The 20,068-nt window shown below is 47.4% G+C and overlaps 1 protein-coding gene across 5 annotated transcripts in view; it reads left to right on the top strand.

Annotated features, from left to right (window-relative positions):
• The first annotated feature begins 253 nt into the window (after positions 1-253).
• Positions 254-20,068, top strand: part of LOC125740822 (polymeric immunoglobulin receptor-like) — a 65,395-nt gene continuing 45,580 nt past the window's right edge. The window contains exons 1-6 of one of the 5 annotated variants that reach the window (XM_049012521.1): positions 308-386; positions 2,568-2,682; positions 3,035-3,106; positions 5,545-5,865; positions 8,307-8,627; positions 9,130-9,154. In XM_049012521.1, the coding sequence (XP_048868478.1) occupies positions 2,631-2,682; positions 3,035-3,106; positions 5,545-5,865; positions 8,307-8,627; positions 9,130-9,154 (791 nt within the window). In that variant the 5' untranslated portion in view covers positions 308-386; positions 2,568-2,630. Of the gene's footprint in view, positions 387-2,567; positions 2,687-2,977; positions 3,107-5,544; positions 5,866-7,347; positions 8,092-8,306; positions 8,628-9,129; positions 9,155-17,587; positions 19,045-20,068 lie in introns of those variants that run through there. The other 4 variants (XR_007397781.1, XM_049012517.1, XM_049012519.1 and 1 more) reach the window with 4 other exon arrangements.

Raw genomic sequence — 20,068 nt, 5'->3', positions numbered from 1 at the left:
ACCCAGGTATTCCAGTGAGGAATAGATAAAGATCAGATAAACCCATCATCTGACTACATCACAGAGTACTTACACTCGTAACGGTGTCAAAGACAAACCCATGATGTGTGACATTTTATGATTAATGAATTAATGTAAGCATGAATATAACTGAGAACAAGGGACCCCATTGTGTAGGAAACATCATTGTGGTTACATCACTTCCTGTGTGATGTGTAAAGTGACCCTTCCCTCTTTACTGTGACTGCTGTATGTGAGCATAGAGAAGACAAACAGTGAAGTTACAGGGAATCAGGATGTGAGTGTCAGTCCCCGCAGATCTGAGGTCAGTGAGACACACATAAGGCTCCTCTGATGCTCCTCTTCATCCTCTGATGAGCCTCTAGGTGAGAATCACTTAATCTGGGATGGTTGTTTTTTCACTTCTTGTTTGTAATGACCAACAGCAGATATCCTAGGAAAATGTATAAACTGACTATTATTTGATACCATGTTATTCTACCCTTGACTCAGTATGAGCCTTTGATGTATGGGCACTATTGATGGGGGAAGGTTGTTGTTTGGTCAACAAAGGCAGGTTATATCCAAAGCCCGTTATATCCAGAGTTGCTTTATGCCTGGAACACAACTACAGGACACCATTTACTCATGCCACACCCCCGCAGACACACTTGTGGTGTAGATTATCATACTGTACATGTAGTATCCAACTTTACCTGACCAGATGCATGACTATTAATAGTCCCGACTATGTATCTGCGCTGGATATCACCTGCACGCCATGCACCTTGTAAGCGGAGCTTTTGTGGCAGCCTTTGAGGATATGTACTGCCCTCACTGTTTACAACATTTCCTCTCCTGCTTAGATGAGAAGTTGCAGAAAATAGCTGCAACTCACATGAATGACACAGGAAACCAAGCAAGCTAAATCGTTCATTTTAAAATACGGTCCACCTTATTTTGAGGTCTGACTCTCAGAAGCCAACATCTTCTGTTGGTCTTGCTCAGATTTCCCAAAGTACCTCTGTTTCTTTAGTTTGTCATGATTTAATGCATACTGGGTTGTAATGGTCGGGCTTACCCAGGCCGAGGCCCAGGGGCCTCTGACCATGTTAATGTGGTATAACGCGTACAGGGGCTGTAATGCACAGGCTTACCCAGGCTGAAAGCAAGGGGCCTCTGAGCATGTTAATGTGGTATAACGCATACAGGGGCTGTAATGCACAGGCTTACCCAGGCCGAAGCCCAGGGGCCTCTGACCATGTTAATGTGGTATAACGCGTACAGGGCCTGTAATGGACAGGCTTACCCAGGCTGAAGCCCAGGGGCCTCTGACCATGTTAATGTGGTATAACGCATACAGGGCCTGTAATGCACAGGATTACCCAGGCTGAAGCTCAGGGGCCTCTGACCATGTTAATGTGGTATAACGCATACAGGGGCTGTAATGCACAGGCTTACCCAGGCTGAAGCCCAGGGGCCTCTGACCATGTTAATGTGGTATAACGCATACAGGGGCTGTAATGCACAGGCTTACCCAGGCTGAAGCCCAGGGGCCTCTGACCATGTTAATGTGGTATAACGCATACAGGGGCTGTAATGCACAGGCTTACCCAGGCCGAAGCCCAGGGGCCTCTGACCATGTTAATGTGGTATAACGCATACAGGGGCTATAATGCACAGGCTTACCCAGGCTGAAGCCCAGGGGCCTCTGACCATGTTAATGTGGTATAACGCATACAGGGGCTGTAATGCACAGGCTTACCCAGGCTGAAGCCCAGGGGCCTCTGACCATGTTAATGTGGTATAACGCATACAGGGGCTGTAATGCACAGGCTTACCCAGGCTGAAGCCCAGGGGCCTCTGACCATGTTAATGTGGTATAACGCATACAGGGGCTGTAATGCACAGGCTTACCCAGGCTGAAGCCCAGGGGCCTCTGACCATGTTAATGTGGTATAACGCATACAGGGGCTACAATGCACAGGCTTACCCAGGCTGAAGCCCAGGGGCCTCTGACAATGTTAATGTGGTATAACGCATACAGGGGCTGTAATGCACAGGCTTACCCAGGCCGAAGCCCAGGGGCCTCTGACCATGTTAATGTGGTATAACGCATACAGGGGCTATAATGCACAGGCTTACCCAGGCTGAAGCCCAGGGGCCTCTGACCATGTTAATGTGGTATAACGCATACAGGGGCTGTAATGCACAGGCTTACCCAGGCTGAAGCCCAGGGGCCTCTGACCATGTTAATGTGGTATAACGCATACAGGGGCTGTAATGCACAGGCTTACCCAGGCTGAAGCCCAGGGGCCTCTGACCATGTTAATGTGGTATAACGCATACAGGGGCTGTAATGCACAGGCTTACCCAGGCTGAAGCCCAGGGGCCTCTGACCATGGTAATGTGGTATAACGCGTACAAGGACTGTAATGCACGGGGTTACCCAGGCCGAAGCCCAGGGGCCTCTGACTATGTTAATGTCCCTCTGAACGCATGTACCTGCCCACTCAGGACTCCTGACTCTCGGCTTTGAATGTGACCATGACTGTGTCTGTGTGCAGTTTGCAGGCTTCCTCTGTTCACATGGCATTTCTCCAGCTTCTAGTGTCCTGCAATAGACGGACATGCAGATGAAGGTTTACCTCACTTTACAATATGTGATTCCTGCATTAGGATGTAGGTAATTATACTGATGATGAATTATACTGATAACTAGCTATTATTAATCTGTGGCAAATCCATTCATATCTTATAGCGATGACACTGTATAAGTACCTGAAAACTCTAATTCACGCATCTTCTTTGATTCCTGTAAAAATTAATGAATCTAAGCATTGATCACTTATTGTATGATTTATAGACAAATGACAAGAGAATGACTTGAAGTGTTAAACATTCAGCCTTGTAGTTTTGTCACTTCCTGTTTAAAGTGTCCACTCCCCCTTCACTCTGCCTCTGTGTGTGAGAATAGAAACGACCATGACAGTGAAGGTACAGAGGATGAGGAAGTGATTGTCAATCTCCACAGATCTGAGATCAGTGACACATAGACGTATGGATCCTCTGATGCTCCTGTTTCTTCTCATTGCTGGGCTCACAGGTGAGTGTCTCTCATTGCAGTGGTACTGAGTAGAGATCTCTCTCCTGCTCCTCACACACTGTCAGCTAAAATCAGGGGCGAACTAACTTCTCTGGGGGCCCTAAGCTGACATGGGTAGGTGGTCCCCCTAAGTGGGCCATTGGAGATGTTTTTGGGAATTACGAACAAAATATCCTCAATAATATTCTACTCAAAGTGCTGGGTGTGAGCTGTAAAACTTACCGATCAGGGTGGGGGGCAGGAGTGCTGTTGGTAAAATTTGCTGAAGGGGGGTTGGGGTATCGAACCAGAGGATTGATCAGTCAAATTTATTACATTTCAACATTCCCTCTTTTGATAAGGTTAGTCTTGATTTTTTTGCATACTTTCATTTAATTGTGTTCCATCTCTGTTCACAAGTTGTATATCTGTCTAGCAAGACAGTGTCAGAAAAGTGTGATGTAATGTTACTCTGGTATCTTTGCGCTGTTTCCTTCCTGTTACTTTGTTCCAGTTTGCTTGGCAGTGAACAACCGGTAGACTCCAGTGGTAAAAGAAATCTGGGTAGTGTTAAGTCTGAAAGTAGAATAGTCCATTACAGCTGGGATGAGGGCAACTTTGTAAATTTAGTACAATTCTTATGTTCTTATGTAACTGTCCTGAAAACTGGCGCTAAAAATGTAAATAAGATACGTAAATCCTGTCATTTTAATGATCATATTATCTTCGTACCACTGGTGAGATCTGCGCATGCTGACATGCCTCGTGAGCACTCATGTATATAGCCCTGTGTCTGGGTGTGTAAATAGCCCTTGTATTGTTGTTTTTGTTACAGTTATAGCTGCATTCCCTATAGTCGTGTGTCTGTTGGCCCTCGTCTTGTGTGTACCCTGTCTGGTCCTCGTGTGTTCTTAGCTTATATAAATCTCCTACTGTACGTGTACCTTGCAGTTTGGTGTCTCACCAGCTTGTGTTTCCGCTGTTATATTTGGTTCGGAGCTCGTTGGCTGCCTGTTACAGTCCTGTTAAGGACAGTAATAAAAGAAAGTGTTTTTCTGGCAAGTAAGTCTCCTCATCCTGCCTGCTCCTGCAATCCCTCAGTCAGCCCGGTGCTACATGTTATATCCTTAAATGCAACTTCTGCAAATTCTGTCTTCATGAGGCCCCTAGTTTTCTGGGCTCCAGGCAGCGGCCTGCCCTTGCCTTTTGGTAAATGCAGCCCTGGGTAGAAGTTGGCTACTGGAGCTGGTCTGTGTTTGTCAGGGTTCAAGATCTACATCTGGGGTTGAGACTAGACCTGGTTGTCTTTCACTCTGCAGTAGGTTTGGAGAGCTAGTTAACCTCTAGCTGGTAGAGACTGAGAGCAGCATGGGGGCCTCACACCTCCAGGCTTGTGGTTTCGATATCTGGCCCTCCTCTCTGTGGGCAGTTTGCATGGTCTCCCTGTATCCACGTCCTCTCATTTCTCCGATTTCCTCCCACAGTGCCCATCGTGACTGTGTGTGAGTGGTTGCCCTGTGACAGACTGGCATCCTGTCCTGGGTGTTCCCCAGCCTTGTGCCCTGTGCTGCCTCAGATCAGCTCCACACTCCCTGTACTGTACTGACCCTGTACTGGTTAAGCATGTGCAATATACATGACTGAACTAAAATGCATTTAGATGCTTTTTGTATGTCAAGTCATGTCAAGTAACTTTTATTGAAACAGCACAATGTATGTTGTGCTGTACAGAAATTAAAAAAAAAAAATATATATATATATATATATATTAAGCCTTGCTATTGAGCTCAGCTGAAAGAAACATCGCTTCACAGCAGCACTGTTTCCATCCATCCATCCATTCTCTGAAACCACTGAATCTCAACTGGGGTTGTGGGGGGGGGGGGGGGGGGCAGAGCCTATCCTGGGATCAATGGGCGAAGGTGGGAACCAACCCTGGGCAGTCGCCAACACACCGAAGGCCGCACACACACACACACACACACGCAGTCACACTCACACAACTACAGGGCCAATTTAGACTCACCAATCAACCTATCCTGCATGCTTTTGTATTGTAGGAGGAAACCAGAGCGAAAACCCACATGAATATGGGGAGAGCCTGCGACAAACAGCATTGTTTTATCAGCAGTCACCAGGTTTTAATGGCAGATATAGCTGCGTATCACTGGCATAGCAATGATATTTTACATTATAATGTTCACAAATGGAGCCCAAAGGAAGCATGTATAGAGGGAATAGGAGAGGGCCTGTATCACAGGACTGGATATGTTTACAAGTAAGGCCATAGTACTGAAGGGGTGTGGCCATCCCACACAGTGACATGCCCATTCATTCACCTCATCTAGGCCTTTTACTAGGGATTTAAGGTCCTGGTTTTCCTCTCAGACTCAGATTCCCGATCCCACATTCTACTGTAGAGATAAAAATCTTTATTCCGTTGGTTATTTTCACTGCAGGTGCTGACAGTGTGTCCACAGTGAGCAGAGTGTCTGCATGGAGAGGAGGATCTATCACCATCCCATGTTTCTATGATGACAGATACAAAACGCATGTGAAATACTGGTGCAGAGGGTATAATGTGAGGTCATGTACTCCCATAGTACACACTGACTCTCCACTGGAGGGTAAAGCGTCAGTCAGAGATGATCCTGACCAGCGAGTCTTCACTGTGACCATCAACAATCTGACAGCTGGGGAGTCTGATTACTACTGGTGTTGTGTGGATATCAGTGAACGTTCAGATGTTGGAGATCGGGTTTACCTGTCAGTCACTCATGGTAAGATGTCTGTAGTCAATGAGATGCACAGTATGTAACATGTCATTCAGACAGAAAGGAAGGATACTGATGTGGTGGCCCAGGGTGTAGGACCCCCACCGCCTAATTATTTTTGTACTGAGTCTTTAGTTACTCCTTCACACAGCAAAATGCTACCACACACCCTTTAGGATGTCCTGGGGCAATGACACAACAGCACAAACACAAACAGGTAAAGCTTGGCACAGATTTATTTGGGGCTCGGTTACAGATACTCCAGACTCCCAGGCAACCACCACCTCCCTCCCACCAACAGATAAATCACACAACCACTACAAGTGTTATTTCTCATTCCCCAGCACTACACTCCACAGAACCCACAGCACTCACACCTCCCCCCCAATCTCCACTACAACTAGTTACACAGTGGCACAGCACCCTTATGTACAGCACACTTATGCAGCGGGGAGAGGAAGTCAGGTCACGTAGGACAGGACAAAACCAAAAAGGGTGACCTTCCAAGGTCCCCCCTATATAACCCTAACCCCAACAAAACAGCCAAAATATTATACTAATAATAATAATAATAATAATAATAATAATAAAGAAACAAAACAAAAAAAAAAAAGAGTCAAGCCAGTAGTGATGGGAATTCCGGCTCTTTTAGAAGAGCCGGCTCTTTCGACTCTCAAATGGCTCTTCAGATTTTTTTGGTGCTTAAATGAATTTATTACCAAAAATAATGTAAAATTATTAGTGAAATGAATTACTATGGTTGGAAATCAGGTGCAATCATTTTATCCAATTCCTCATCAATTGTTTTCTGTTTTACTGGAGTCATAGCTTTTTGCACAAACTGTCTCATAGAGCTCTAGGTGGTTGTGGTGCTGTACTGGATGACGGTGTAGACATTGACAAACTGGCACTTTCAAAAGTTGCAGTAGACAAACTCACATTCCTTAGTAGCAGGTTCACTTGTTTTTTTCTTCCCACTGCACTGATGGATGTACAGTTCTCATGTGCCAATGCAGGTTATTTGTAGAGCCTATTTGATATGAGATTTTAACCTTGCACGCTCTACACTCTGCCTTTGTATTATCAATGTAATTGAAACGTATCCAAATTTTACTTCGTTTCCTGCAGTCATTCATTTTGTCGCGCGCGTCTCCTTCCGTCCTGTTTCTCTGCCTGTGCGTGCGATTGCTGTATTTGTCTATGGGTGCGTTAGACTTCAAGCTGTCGTTTGCAGCGCTGACTTAAAGCAATACATCATGGTTAGAGTTTTTTTGTCCGACTTCAGCCGGCGCTACAAAATCTCACCATGTCACATGGTACAAAAACCTCAGGAGAGCAAGACAACTTAAGACTTAAAGCCCAAATCTAACGCACCCTGTAGCAGCGCCCCTCCCCCTCCTGCTCAGTGCAGACACGCATCGTGTAGTTGACCAATCCGTGGGGGTGTAAAAAAAAATAGAGAAAGAAAAAAAGCGGCTCTGACTCCGGTTCACAGGCAGGAGCCGGCTCCGATCGTTCATTTCAAAGAGCCGGCACCGAGAGCCGTTTCGTTCGCGACCGACACATCACTACAAGCCAGCCGACCCACAGCGGCGAGCTTAGACCTGCGGGGAAACAAAGCCAAACAACCCCGGAACGACACTGTCTTTGCCGTAACCCGAATGGCTACCGTCTTACGCCTCGCCAGTTAGGAACTTCCCCTTACTTCCGGGTCCTAAGCCTAATATCCCGTGCCGCTCCTTCGCCTCCCCACAGCCGTCATCTGCGTCGCATTCCCACTGCTCCTACCTCCCCAGACGCTACGGCTGCGCGCTCGCCGTCCCTCTATTGATACCGCGGACCCGTGACTTGTAGCCTGGTACCTCGGCTCACTCACGTCCGCTCTCCGCTTGGGAAAGCACGCATCGCCCCACTGACGCGTTTTTAAAAACCGCCGAAATTACCTTCCGTCCCCGGACCGCGCTCCTGATCACTTGATGTGGCCGTTTTTAAAACCCGGTCAAGTCTCTGCCTCCCGCCCCCCAATCTAGCAATCCCGCCCCTCAATTGCCACCGGGGGACGCCGCAAGCTCCCCAAAGCTTTCGCGGCACTGCCGAAAGGAGAAGGAAGAAAAAAAACAAACCATAACCAAACCCATAAATCAGAATTCCCCCTTCCCCTCACCGGGGACACAACACTAACACAAACACAGAATGAGAAAAATATTTTAAAACATTGTTTATATAGAACAGGTAAAACATTTACATTTTATTCAGTATGATAAATTAGACCTGTAACTGTGTCATTTTAAATGGGCTAATTCAGGTGGTTACATTTTATAGAAATATCTTAATAAATATCTGTGTTAGACAAGAATTTAAATAAATATATTTTCACTCGTTCGTATTTATAAATATCTTATTACTGTGTAAATTTCACAGTGTTTGTTCCTAATCTGTGTGTCCAGATTCCCCAGAGCTGTCAGTGGACAAACAGGAGGTGACGGGTGTGGAAGGAGACAGTGTCACTGTTCAGTGTCGCTATACATACGATTATGGTCAGAGGCTGTGGTGTAAGTTTGGGAGCTTCTGTGTATCAGAGGGATCTGTGAGTTTGGATGGGAGGCCTGTCCTGATCAGGGATGACAGAGTAAATAAAGTCTTCAGTGTGACAATGAGGGCACTGGAGAGGAAGGACACTGGCTGGTATTGGTGTGATGATGAATCCCATCAGATCCCAGTTCATATTACTGTCAGTCAGACAGCTACAACCACAACCAGCACTGAACGTAAGTAACCGATTTAAATCTGGCCATGAATCATTTATGCTTCAGTATAAATAGTTAAATACTAAATGTAAATACTACACCTCCATGTTTAGCAGTTTGAATATTACTTCTGCTCTGTCGTGCTGTGTGGGTTTCCTCCCACTGTCCAAAGACATGCAGTCAGGCTAACTGGTGTCTCTAATAGAGAGTGTGTGTCTATGTGCCCTGTGACTGACTGGCATCCCCCAGAGAAGGGAACTTGGAAGAGTTCATGGCCGGGGTGGGAGGGGTCAGTGATGATCTCGCCAGGTCGCTACATTAACACCATGTGCGTCATCTGCAATAACATAACCTGAATGTAATATTCTGCGTTCAAGCAGCTAATCTGCTGAATATGTTTCTTATTTTAATTTCAGAAATGACATTATCTTAGGAATCTTTACTTACTGATGGATCAGTGTTTTAAATTTTTTAACTTATCCTTTCTCCTCCTTCCGCTGCGGTCCTTTGGCACATGCTGAAGATGGAGGGAATAATGATAAACTGAGGTAAGCATTCATCAGCATTTACAGTAGTGTGGGGGTCCAGATAGCAGCATTTACAGTAGTGTGGGAGTCCAGCTGGCAGCATTTACAGCAGTGTGGGGGGCCAGCTAGCAACATTTACAGCAGTGAGGGGGACCAGCTAGCAGCATTTACAGCAGTGTGGGGGACCAGCTAGCAGCATTTACAACAGTGTGGGGTTCCAGCTAGCAGCATTTGCAGTAGTGTGGGGGTCCAGCTAGCAGCATTTACAGCAGTGTGGGGGTCCAGCTAGCAGCATTTACAGCAGTGTGGGGGTCCAGCTAGCAGCATTTACAGCAGTGTGGGGGACCAGCTAGCAGCATTTACAGTAGTCTGGGGGACCAGCGATCAGCATTTCCAGTAGCTAGTGTGGGGGACCAGCTAACAGCATTTTCAGCAGTGTGGGGGTCCAGCTAGCAACATTTACAGCAGTGTGGGGGACCAGCTAGCAGCATTTACAGTGGTCTGGGGGTCCAGCTAGCAACATTTACAGCAGTGTAGGGTCCAGCTAGCAGCATTTACAGCAGTGTAGGGTCCAGCTAGCAGCATTTACAGCAGTGTGGGGGTCCAGCTAGCAGCATTTACAACAATGTGGGAGTCCAGCTAGCAGCATTTACAGCAGTGTGGGGGTCCAGCTAGCAGCATTTACAGCGGTGTGGGGGACCAGCGATCAGCATTTCCAGTAGTGTGGGGGTCCAGCTAGCAGCATTTACAGCAGTGTGGGGTACCAGCTAGCAGCATTTACAACAGTGTGGGGGACCAGCTTACAGCATTTACAGCAGTGTGGGGGTCTAGCTAGCAGCATTAACAGCAATGTGGGGATCAGCTAGTAGCATTTGCAGTAGTCTCCGGGTCCAGCTAGCAGCATTTACAGCAATGTAGGGTCCTGCTAGCAGCATTTACAGCAGTGTGGGGGTCTAGCTAGCAGCATTAACAGCAGTGTGAGGGTCCAGCTAGCAACATTTACAGCATATTGGGGGACCAGCGATCTTCATTTCCAGTAGTGTGGGGGACCAGCTAACAGCATTTACAGCAGTGTGGGGGTCCAGCTTGCTGCATTAACTGCAGTGTGGGGGTCCAGCTAGCATTATTTACAGTAGTGTGGGGGTCCAGCTAGCAGCATTTGCAGCAATGTAGAGTCCAGCTAGCGGCATTTACAGCAGTGTGGGGGACCAGCGATCAGCATTTCCAGTAGTGTGGGGGACCAACTAACAGCATGTACAGTACTGTGAGGGTCCAGCGAGCAGCATTTACAGCAGTGTAGGGTCCAGCAAGCAGCATTTACAGCAGTGTGGGGGTCCAGCTTGCAGCATGTATAGTAGTGTGGGGGTCCAGCTAGCAGCATTTACAGCAGTGTAGGGGTCCCGCTAACAGCATTTACAACAGTGTGGGGGTCCAGCTAGCAGCATTAACAGCAGTGTGGGGGAACAGCTAGCAACATTTACAGCAGTGTGGGGGACCAGCTAGCAGCATTTACAGTGGTCTGGGGGTCCAGCTAGCAACATTTACAGCAGTGTAGGGTCCAGCTAGCAGCATTTACAGCAGTGTAGGGTCCAGCTAGCAGCATTTACAGCAGTGTGGGGGTCCAGCTAGCAGCATTTACAACAATGTGGGAGTCCAGCTAGCAGCATTTACAGCAGTGTGGGGGTCCAGCTAGCAGCATTTACAGCAGTGTGGGGGACCAGCGATCAGCATTTCCAGTAGTGTGGGGGTCCAGCTAGCAGCATTTACAGCAGTGTGGGGTACCAGCTAGCAGCATTTACAACAGTGTGGGGGACCAGCTTACAGCATTTACAGCAGTGTGGGGGTCTAGCTAGCAGCATTAACAGCAATGTGGGGATCAGCTAGTAGCATTTGCAGTAGTCTCCGGGTCCAGCTAGCAGCATTTACAGCAATGTAGGGTCCTGCTAGCAGCATTTACAGCAGTGTGGGGGTCTAGCTAGCAGCATTAACAGCAGTGTGAGGGTCCAGCTAGCAACATTTACAGCATATTGGGGGACCAGCGATCTTCATTTCCAGTAGTGTGGGGGACCAGCTAACAGCATTTACAGCAGTGTGGGGGTCCAGCTTGCTGCATTAACTGCAGTGTGGGGGTCCAGCTAGCATTATTTACAGTAGTGTGGGGGTCCAGCTAGCAGCATTTGCAGCAATGTAGAGTCCAGCTAGCGGCATTTACAGCAGTGTGGGGGACCAGCGATCAGCATTTCCAGTAGTGTGGGGGACCAACTAACAGCATGTACAGTACTGTGAGGGTCCAGCGAGCAGCATTTACAGCAGTGTAGGGTCCAGCAAGCAGCATTTACAGCAGTGTGGGGGTCCAGCTTGCAGCATGTATAGTAGTGTGGGGGTCCAGCTAGCAGCATTTACAGCAGTGTAGGGGTCCGGCTAACAGCATTTACAACAGTGTGGGGGACCAGCAAGCAGCATTTACAGCAGTGTGGGGGTCCAGCTAGCAGCATGTATAGTAGTGTGGGGGTCCAGCTAGCAGCATTTACAGCAGTTTAGGGGTCCAGCTAGCAACATTTACAGCAGTGTGAGGGACCAGCTAGCAGCATTTACAGTAGTGTGGGGGTCCAGCTAGCAGCATTTACAGCAGTGTGGGGGTCCAGCTAGCAGCATTAACAGCAGTGTGGGGGTCCAGCGAGCAGCATTTACAGAAATGTAGGGTCCAGCTAGCAGCATTTTCAGCAGTGTGGGGTGCAGCTAGCAGCATTTATAGTAGTCTGGGGAACCAGCTAGCAGCATTTACAGTAGTGTGGGATTGCAGCTAACAGCATTTACAGTACAGCAGTGTTGGGGTCCAGCTAGCAGCATTTACAGCAGTGTGGGGGTCCAGCTAGCAGTATTTATAGCAGTGTAGGGTCCAGCTAGCAGCATTTTCAGCATTGTGGGGGACCAGCAATCAGCATTTCCAGTAGTGTGGGGGACCAATTAACAGCATTTACAGTAGTGTGGAGGTCCAGCTAGTAGCATTTACCGCATTGTGGGGGTCCAGTTAGCAGCATTTACAGTAGTGTGATGGACCAGCTAGCAGCATTTACAGCAGTGTGGGGGTTCAGCTAGCAGCATTTACAGCAGTGTGGAGGTCCAGCTAGCAGCATTAACAGCAGTGTGGGGGTTCAGCTACCAGCATTTACAGCAGTGTGGGGGTCCAGCTAGCAGCATTAACAGCAGTGTGTGGGTCCAGCTAGCAGCATTTACAGTAGTGTGGGGGTCCAGCTAGCAGCATTTACAGTAGTGTGAGGGTCCAGCTAGCAGCATTAACAGCAGTGAGGGGGTCCAGCTAGCAGCATTTACAGTAGTGTTGCGGTCCAGCTAGCAGCATTTACAACAGTGTGACGGTCCAGCTAGCAACATTTACAGCATATTGGGGGACCAGCGATCTTCATTTCCAGTAGTGTGGGGGACCAGCTAACAGCATTTACAGCAGTGTGGGGGTCCAGCTTGCTGCATTAACTGCAGTGTGGGGGTCCAGCTAGCATTATTTACAGTAGTGTGGGGGTCCAGCTAGCAGCATTTACAGCAATGTAGAGTCCAGCTAGCGGCATTTACAGCAGTGTGGGGGACCAGCGATCAGCATTTCCAGTAGTGTGGGGGACCAACTAACAGCATGTACAGTACTGTGAGGGTCCAGCGAGCAGCATTTACAGCAGTGTAGGGTCCAGCAAGCAGCATTTACAGCAGTGTGGGGGTCCAGCTTGCAGCATGTATAGTAGTGTGGGGGTCCAGCTAGCAGCATTTACAGCAGTGTAGGGGTCCGGCTAACAGCATTTACAACAGTGTGGGGGTCCAGCTAGCAGCATTAACAGCAGTGTGGGGGAACAGCTAGCAACATTTACAGCAGTGTGGGGGACCAGCTAGCAGCATTTACAGTGGTCTGGGGGTCCAGCTAGCAACATTTACAGCAGTGTAGAGTCCAGCTAGCAGCATTTACAGCAGTGTAGGGTCCAGCTAGCAGCATTTACAGCAGTGTGGGGGTCCAGCTAGCAGCATTTACAACAATGTGGGAGTCCAGCTAGCAGCATTAACAGCAATGTGGGGATCAGCTAGTAGCATTTGCAGTAGTCTCCGGGTCCAGCTAGCAGCATTTACAGCAATGTAGGGTCCTGCTAGCAGCATTTACAGCAGTGTGGGGGTCTAGCTAGCAGCATTAACAGCAGTGTGAGGGTCCAGCTAGCAACATTTACAGCATATTGGGGGACCAGCGATCTTCATTTCCAGTAGTGTGGGGGACCAGCTAACAGCATTTACAGCAGTGTGGGGGTCCAGCTTGCTGCATTAACTGCAGTGTGGGGGTCCAGCTAGCATTATTTACAGTAGTGTGGGGGTCCAGCTAGCAGCATTTGCAGCAATGTAGAGTCCAGCTAGCGGCATTTACAGCAGTGTGGGGGACCAGCGATCAGCATTTCCAGTAGTGTGGGGGACCAACTAACAGCATGTACAGTACTGTGAGGGTCCAGCGAGCAGCATTTACAGCAGTGTAGGGTCCAGCAAGCAGCATTTACAGCAGTGTGGGGGTCCAGCTTGCAGCATGTATAGTAGTGTGGGGGTCCAGCTAGCAGCATTTACAGCAGTGTAGGGGTCCGGCTAACAGCATTTACAACAGTGTGGGGGACCAGCAAGCAGCATTTACAGCAGTGTGGGGGTCCAGGTAGCAGCATGTATAGTAGTGTGGGGGTCCAGCTAGCAGCATTTACAGCAGTTTAGGGGTCCAGCTTACAGCATTTACAGCAGTGTGGGGGTCTAGCTAGCAGCATTTACAACAGTGTGGGGGACCAGCTTACAGCATTTACAGCAGTGTGGGGGTCTAGCTAGCAGCATTAACAGCAATGTGGGGATCAGCTAGTAGCATTTGCAGTAGTCTCCGGGTCCAGCTAGCAGCATTTACAGCAATGTAGGGTCCTGCTAGCAGCATTTACAGCAGTGTGGGGGTCTAGCTAGCAGCATTAACAGCAGTGTGAGGGTCCAGCTAGCAACATTTACAGCATATTGGGGGACCAGCGATCTTCATTTCCAGTAGTGTGGGGGACCAGCTAACAGCATTTACAGCAGTGTGGGGGTCCAGCTTGCTGCATTAACTGCAGTGTGGGGGTCCAGCTAGCATTATTTACAGTAGTGTGGGGGTCCAGCTAGCAGCATTTGCAGCAATGTAGAGTCCAGCTAGCGGCATTTACAGCAGTGTGGGGGACCAGCGATCAGCATTTCCAGTAGTGTGGGGGACCAACTAACAGCATGTACAGTACTGTGAGGGTCCAGCGAGCAGCATTTACAGCAGTGTAGGGTCCAGCAAGCAGCATTTACAGCAGTGTGGGGGTCCAGCTTGCAGCATGTATAGTAGTGTGGGGGTCCAGCTAGCAGCATTTACAGCAGTGTAGGGGTCCGGCTAACAGCATTTACAACAGTGTGGGGGACCAGCAAGCAGCATTTACAGCAGTGTGGGGGTCCAGCTAGCAGCATGTATAGTAGTGTGGGGGTCCAGCTAGCAGCATTTACAGCAGTTTAGGGGTCCAGCTAGCAACATTTACAGCAGTGTGAGGGACCAGCTAGCAGCATTTACAGTAGTGTGGGGGTCCAGCTAGCAGCATTTACAGCAGTGTGGGGGTCCAGCTAGCAGCATTAACAGCAGTGTGGGGGTCCAGCGAGCAGCATTTACAGAAATGTAGGGTCCAGCTAGAAGCATTTTCAGCAGTGTGGGGTGCAGCTAGCAGCATTCATAGTAGTCTGGGGAACCAGCTAGCAGCATTTACAGTAGTGTGGGATTGCAGCTAACAGCATTTACAGTACAGCAGTGTTGGGGTCCAGCTAGCAGCATTTACAGCAGTGTGGGGGTCCAGCTAGCAGTATTTATAGCAGTGTAGGGTCCAGCTAGCAGCATTTTCAGCATTGTGGGGGACCAGCAATCAGCATTTCCAGTAGTGTGGGGGACCAATTAACAGCATTTACAGTAGTGTGGAGGTCCAGCTAGTAGCATTTACCGCATTGTGGGGGTCCAGTTAGCAGCATTTACAGTAGTGTGATGGACCAGCTAGCAGCATTTACAGCAGTGTGGGGGTTCAGCTAGCAGCATTTACAGCAGTGTGGAGGTCCAGCTAGCAGCATTTACCGCATTGTGGGGGTCCAGTTAGCAGCATTTACAGTAGTGTGATGGACCAGCTAGCAGCATTTACAGCAGTGTGGGGGTTCAGCTAGCAGCATTTACAGCAGTGTGGAAGTCCAGCTAGCAGCATTAACAGCAGTGTGGGGGTTCAGCTACCAGCATTTACAGCAGTGTGGGGGTCCAGCTAGCAGCATTAACAGCAGTGTGTGGGTCCAGCTAGCAGCATTTACAGTAGTGTGGGGGTCCAGCTAGCAGCATTTACAGTAGTGTGGGGGTCCAGCTAGCAGCATTAACAGCAGTGAGGGGGTCCAGCTAGCAGCATTTACAGTAGTGTTGCGGTCCAGCTAGCAGCAATTACAGCAGTGTGGAGGTCCAGCTAGCAGCATTTACAGCAATGTAGAGTCCAGCTAGCGGCATTTACAGCAGTGTGGGGGACCAGCGATCAGCATTTCCAGTAGTGTGGGGGACCAACTAACAGCATGTACAGTACTGTGAGGGTCCAGCGAGCAGCATTTACAGCAGTGTAGGGTCCAGCAAGCAGCATTTACAGCAGTGTGGGGGTCCAGCTTGCAGCATGTATAGTAGTGTGGGGGTCCAGCTAGCAGCATTTACAGCAGTGTAGGGGTCCGGCTAACAGCATTTACAACAGTGTGGGGGACCAGCAAGCAGCATTTACAGCAGTGTGGGGGTCCAGCTAGCAGCATGTATAGTAGTGTGGGGGTCCAGCTAGCAGCATTTACAGCAGTTTAGGGGTCCAGCTAGCAACATTTACAGCAGTGTGAGGGACCAGCTAGCAGCATTTACAGTAGTGTGGGGGTCCAGCTAGCAGCATTTACAGCAGTGTGGGGGTCCAGCTAGCAGCATTAACAGCAGTGTGGGGGTCCAGCGAGCAGCATTTACAGAAATGTAGGGTCCAGCTAGCAGCATTTTCAGCAGTGTGGGGTGCAGCTAGCAGCATTCATAGTAGTCTGGGGAACCAGCTAGCAGCATTTACAGTAGTGTGGGATTGCAGCTAACAGCATTTACAGTACAGCAGTGTTTGGGTCCAGCTAGCAGCATTTACAGCAGTGTGGGGGTCCAGCTAGCAGTATTTATAGCAGTGTAGGGTCCAGCTAGCAGCATTTTCAGCATTGTGGGGGACCAGCAATCAGCATTTCCAGTAGTGTGGGGGACCAATTAACAGCATTTACAGTAGTGTGGAGGTCCAGCTAGTAGCATTTACCGCATTGTGGGGGTCCAGTTAGCAGCATTTACAGTAGTGTGATGGACCAGCTAGCAGCATTTACAGCAGTGTGGGGGTTCAGCTAGCAGCATTTACAGCAGTGTGGAGGTTCAGCTAGCAGCATTAACAGCAGTGTGGGGGTTCAGCTACCAGCATTTACAGCAGTGTGGGGGTCCAGCTAGCAGCATTAACAGCAGTGTGTGGGTCCAGCTAGCAGCATTTACAGTAGTGTGGGGGTCCAGCTAGCAGCATTTACAGTAGTGTGGGGGTCCAGCTAGCAGCATTAACAGCAGTGAGGGGGTCCAGCTAGCAGCATTTACAGTAGTGTTGCGGTCCAGCTAGCAGCATTTACAGCAGTGTGGAGGTCCAGCTAGCAGCATTTACAGCAGTGTGGCGGTCCAGCTAGCAGCATTCACAGTAGTGTGGGGGTCCAGCTAGCAGCATGTATATGAGTGTGCGGGTCCAGCTAGCAGCATTTACAGTAGTGTGGGTTTCTAGCTAGCAGCATGTACATGAGTGTGGGGGTCCAGCTAGCAGCATTTACAGCAGTGTGGGGGTCCTTATAGTAGCATTTACCTTGTAATACTGTAATGGAAATCTGCCATTATAATTATGAGAATAAGAATTTTGTTTTTTATTTTTTTCTTAACTATAATGTACTTGAGGTGATACCCCATCCATGGTGACCCCCTGCCTTGTGCACTGTGCTGCTGGGGACAGACTGCAGGCTTGTTTGGATGGATGGATGGATGGATGGCTGGAATTTTTCAGAACAGTATTACATGTTATGTAATAACCATAATGAAACTGGCAATTAAAATGCTCTTTGCCAAAGTCTCCTCACATGTGTCCTGTGTAATAGTACAGATGTAACTGTACCGTGTTGCTATAAAGCATGTAAGACTTTACTGTTCACATCCACCCTCTTATTCAGCTCTTTTGTCCAGCTGGCTCTGTATGTAGGACTTGACTTATTGGTGCTGCTGTTGATCATCAAGGTGGTTATAATTCTGTCAGAATAGATTCACTGTTTTGTTATTCAGATTTAAATGTGATACGTGTGACTGACAGACACACTGGTGTATTATATGTCTGACAGGTGGGAGCAGGTTCTGGGTGCTGTACTGAAAGCTGGGACTGGTGTGTTTTATCTGATTTGCACCATCATCGCCATTCAGCTGCACTGGAGCTCCTGTAGAAAGAGGGGATCCAATCAGAGAGAAGCAGAGGGAGGGGCCAATATAAAGCATGGGTCTGAATAAATATACAAGCTTATTAATACACTAATGTACATTAGTGTAACTAAATGAACAAACTTCAAGGCTGTATGGTCTAGTGGGGACCTTTGCAGCCACTGAATTGTACTGCTGATGGCCACTTCTTCGCAAGATCTTTTCTGCCAACTGTTGGTTAAATTCAGAATTTTGTCTTTCATTATGTTCAGCATTCACTTTGCTGTCTCAACACATAGTAGCAGCATCTAAAAATAACTTAATAGTGAAATAAGTGAACCTTATTGCTCATTAATTCTGAAATATAATTTTTTTTTCTGATGTTTTTGATAAATGCTTTATTGTACATGTTGTATTTTGCTGGTATTGGTAATTATTAAAAATGTAGAATTTTTAAAACTAAAAGTAAATGGTATGTGGTTTTCAGGTCACGCCTCCCCATCAGAGTCCAACAATCAGTGACCCTCCCAGAGTGTGATGTAATGGACCAAAAAACCAGGACCGCCTACTTTGCCCTTAAAACACAGCAGCTTGTTTCAGCTGTCAGCAGCCCATACATATCAGATAAGGTGGAACAAATGATGTGTCAAAAATAAAAAGATAACATGCACCTGTTGGTCAAAATGAAATGCAAACATCCTTGCCTGATATATTATATATTGGTTTGTGGTTTAGCTCCCATTAAATGACAGTAAGTCGAACTGCTGTCTGTGGTCCTGAAAACCTGGATCCTCAAATTTCACATTACATTTCTTTAGCTGACTTAACTGTAACTCTTTTATTCTGTTGGCAATTTTGCTCTGTTAAGTATAGAGAGGCAGGGATAGAAGGGATTACAGTGGGTTACAGGTATATTAAATGAGTAATTTTTAATTAAGAACCAAAAGACTTTGGACAGTCAAATCAGCTTTGGGCAGTTTAAGATCAAAATTATGATTCACTATATTGATCCTGGGGGAAGTTCTGGTGCAGACAGCAGCAGGAAAATAATGCACAGAGGAAGATACATATGAACTTGCCCAAGTGAGAGCTGAGAAATACAGATCAGCTCAGCATCCGCCTAGGCACCAGCCCAATGCCAAACCATGAGTCCTAGTTCACCACAAATCAATGTTTCTGTATCTTGATTTAGAAACCATGCTGGTCTATGCTGTTGTTTTCAGAAACCCATGCTGAATGTCCAAGGCAATGATGTTTCTCAATCTTTTTTACAAAATCCTGTAGTGACGCCTTTAATATTTATTTTAATGACATCAGATTCATTTTACAGACTGCTTGTGATCGATCTCCACTAGCCCCAGATGGAATAGTCTGAATTTGGATCCTTTGAGTTCTGCATAGCACGTGCACTTGTGTTTGAGTGTGTGTTCATGGGTCTTGTTTAGGTAGCCCATGCGGTCATGGTGGGGCGACTGTATACAGTACTGTGCAAAAGTCTTAGGCAGCCAAAAAAAAAAAATGTTTAAATAACTGTCATGTTGGTGTAAAACTATGCTGTTACGCCTAGCAAAATGTGTCAGCTTTGCCATTTCAAAACCTCTGCTAAAATAACACTGTTATTTCCAGCAACCATACAATACACCCGTGTATTTTTTTACCTGACCGCTAGCCCACCTCATATATCTATTCAATATCTCGTTCACTTTTTAAACTAATTAAGTTAATTAATAAAGCGAGCTGGTGGTGAAATTTAATAAACACATAGAATGGTTCGGGTGCTACTGAGGAGATGTTTGGGAACTGAAGTGGTGTTCATCTAGCTATCCAAGTAGATATCAGTAACTTTTTGGAGAACAGAAGACAGTTTTACTAGTTTTTATTGTGTTACTCGTAATTTTCATATGTTCTTATGTTAAATTATATATTTTGTTCTAAGAAAATGTGCACTTACTACCCAGATAAATAGCGTTAAACATTTCTTTTGAGTGCCTAAGACTTCTGCACAGTGCTGTGTGTCTCTGACTCTTAATGCTGCAGCAAAGTCTTATGCCAGTTGGACAAATGACTAGAGAAATGTCTGTTATTTTTCCCTTTTTCCTGATCCCAATAATAATATATACATATGGCTGAAAAATGCACCAAAGTTCATATTTCAAGTCAGAGTGAACCAAAGCTATACAGTACATAAACCAATATACTGTGTCACTAGACTGCAGCAATTTCAACTGAAGAAGATTAAAAGTGATATTTTTAAAATGGGACAGTTAGGTAAAGGGGCGGCATGGTGGTGCAGTGGTTAGCACTGTTGCCTCACACCTCTGGGACCCGGGTTCGAATCTCCGCCTGCGTCATATGTCTGTGGAGTTTGCATGTTCTCCCCATGTCGTCATGGAGTTTCCTCCGGGTAC

The sequence above is a fragment of the Brienomyrus brachyistius genome, chromosome 4, assembly GCF_023856365.1.
Source record: "Brienomyrus brachyistius isolate T26 chromosome 4, BBRACH_0.4, whole genome shotgun sequence".
NCBI lineage: Eukaryota > Metazoa > Chordata > Actinopteri > Osteoglossiformes > Mormyridae > Brienomyrus > Brienomyrus brachyistius.
This window is presented reverse-complemented; position numbering and strand designations above follow the sequence as displayed.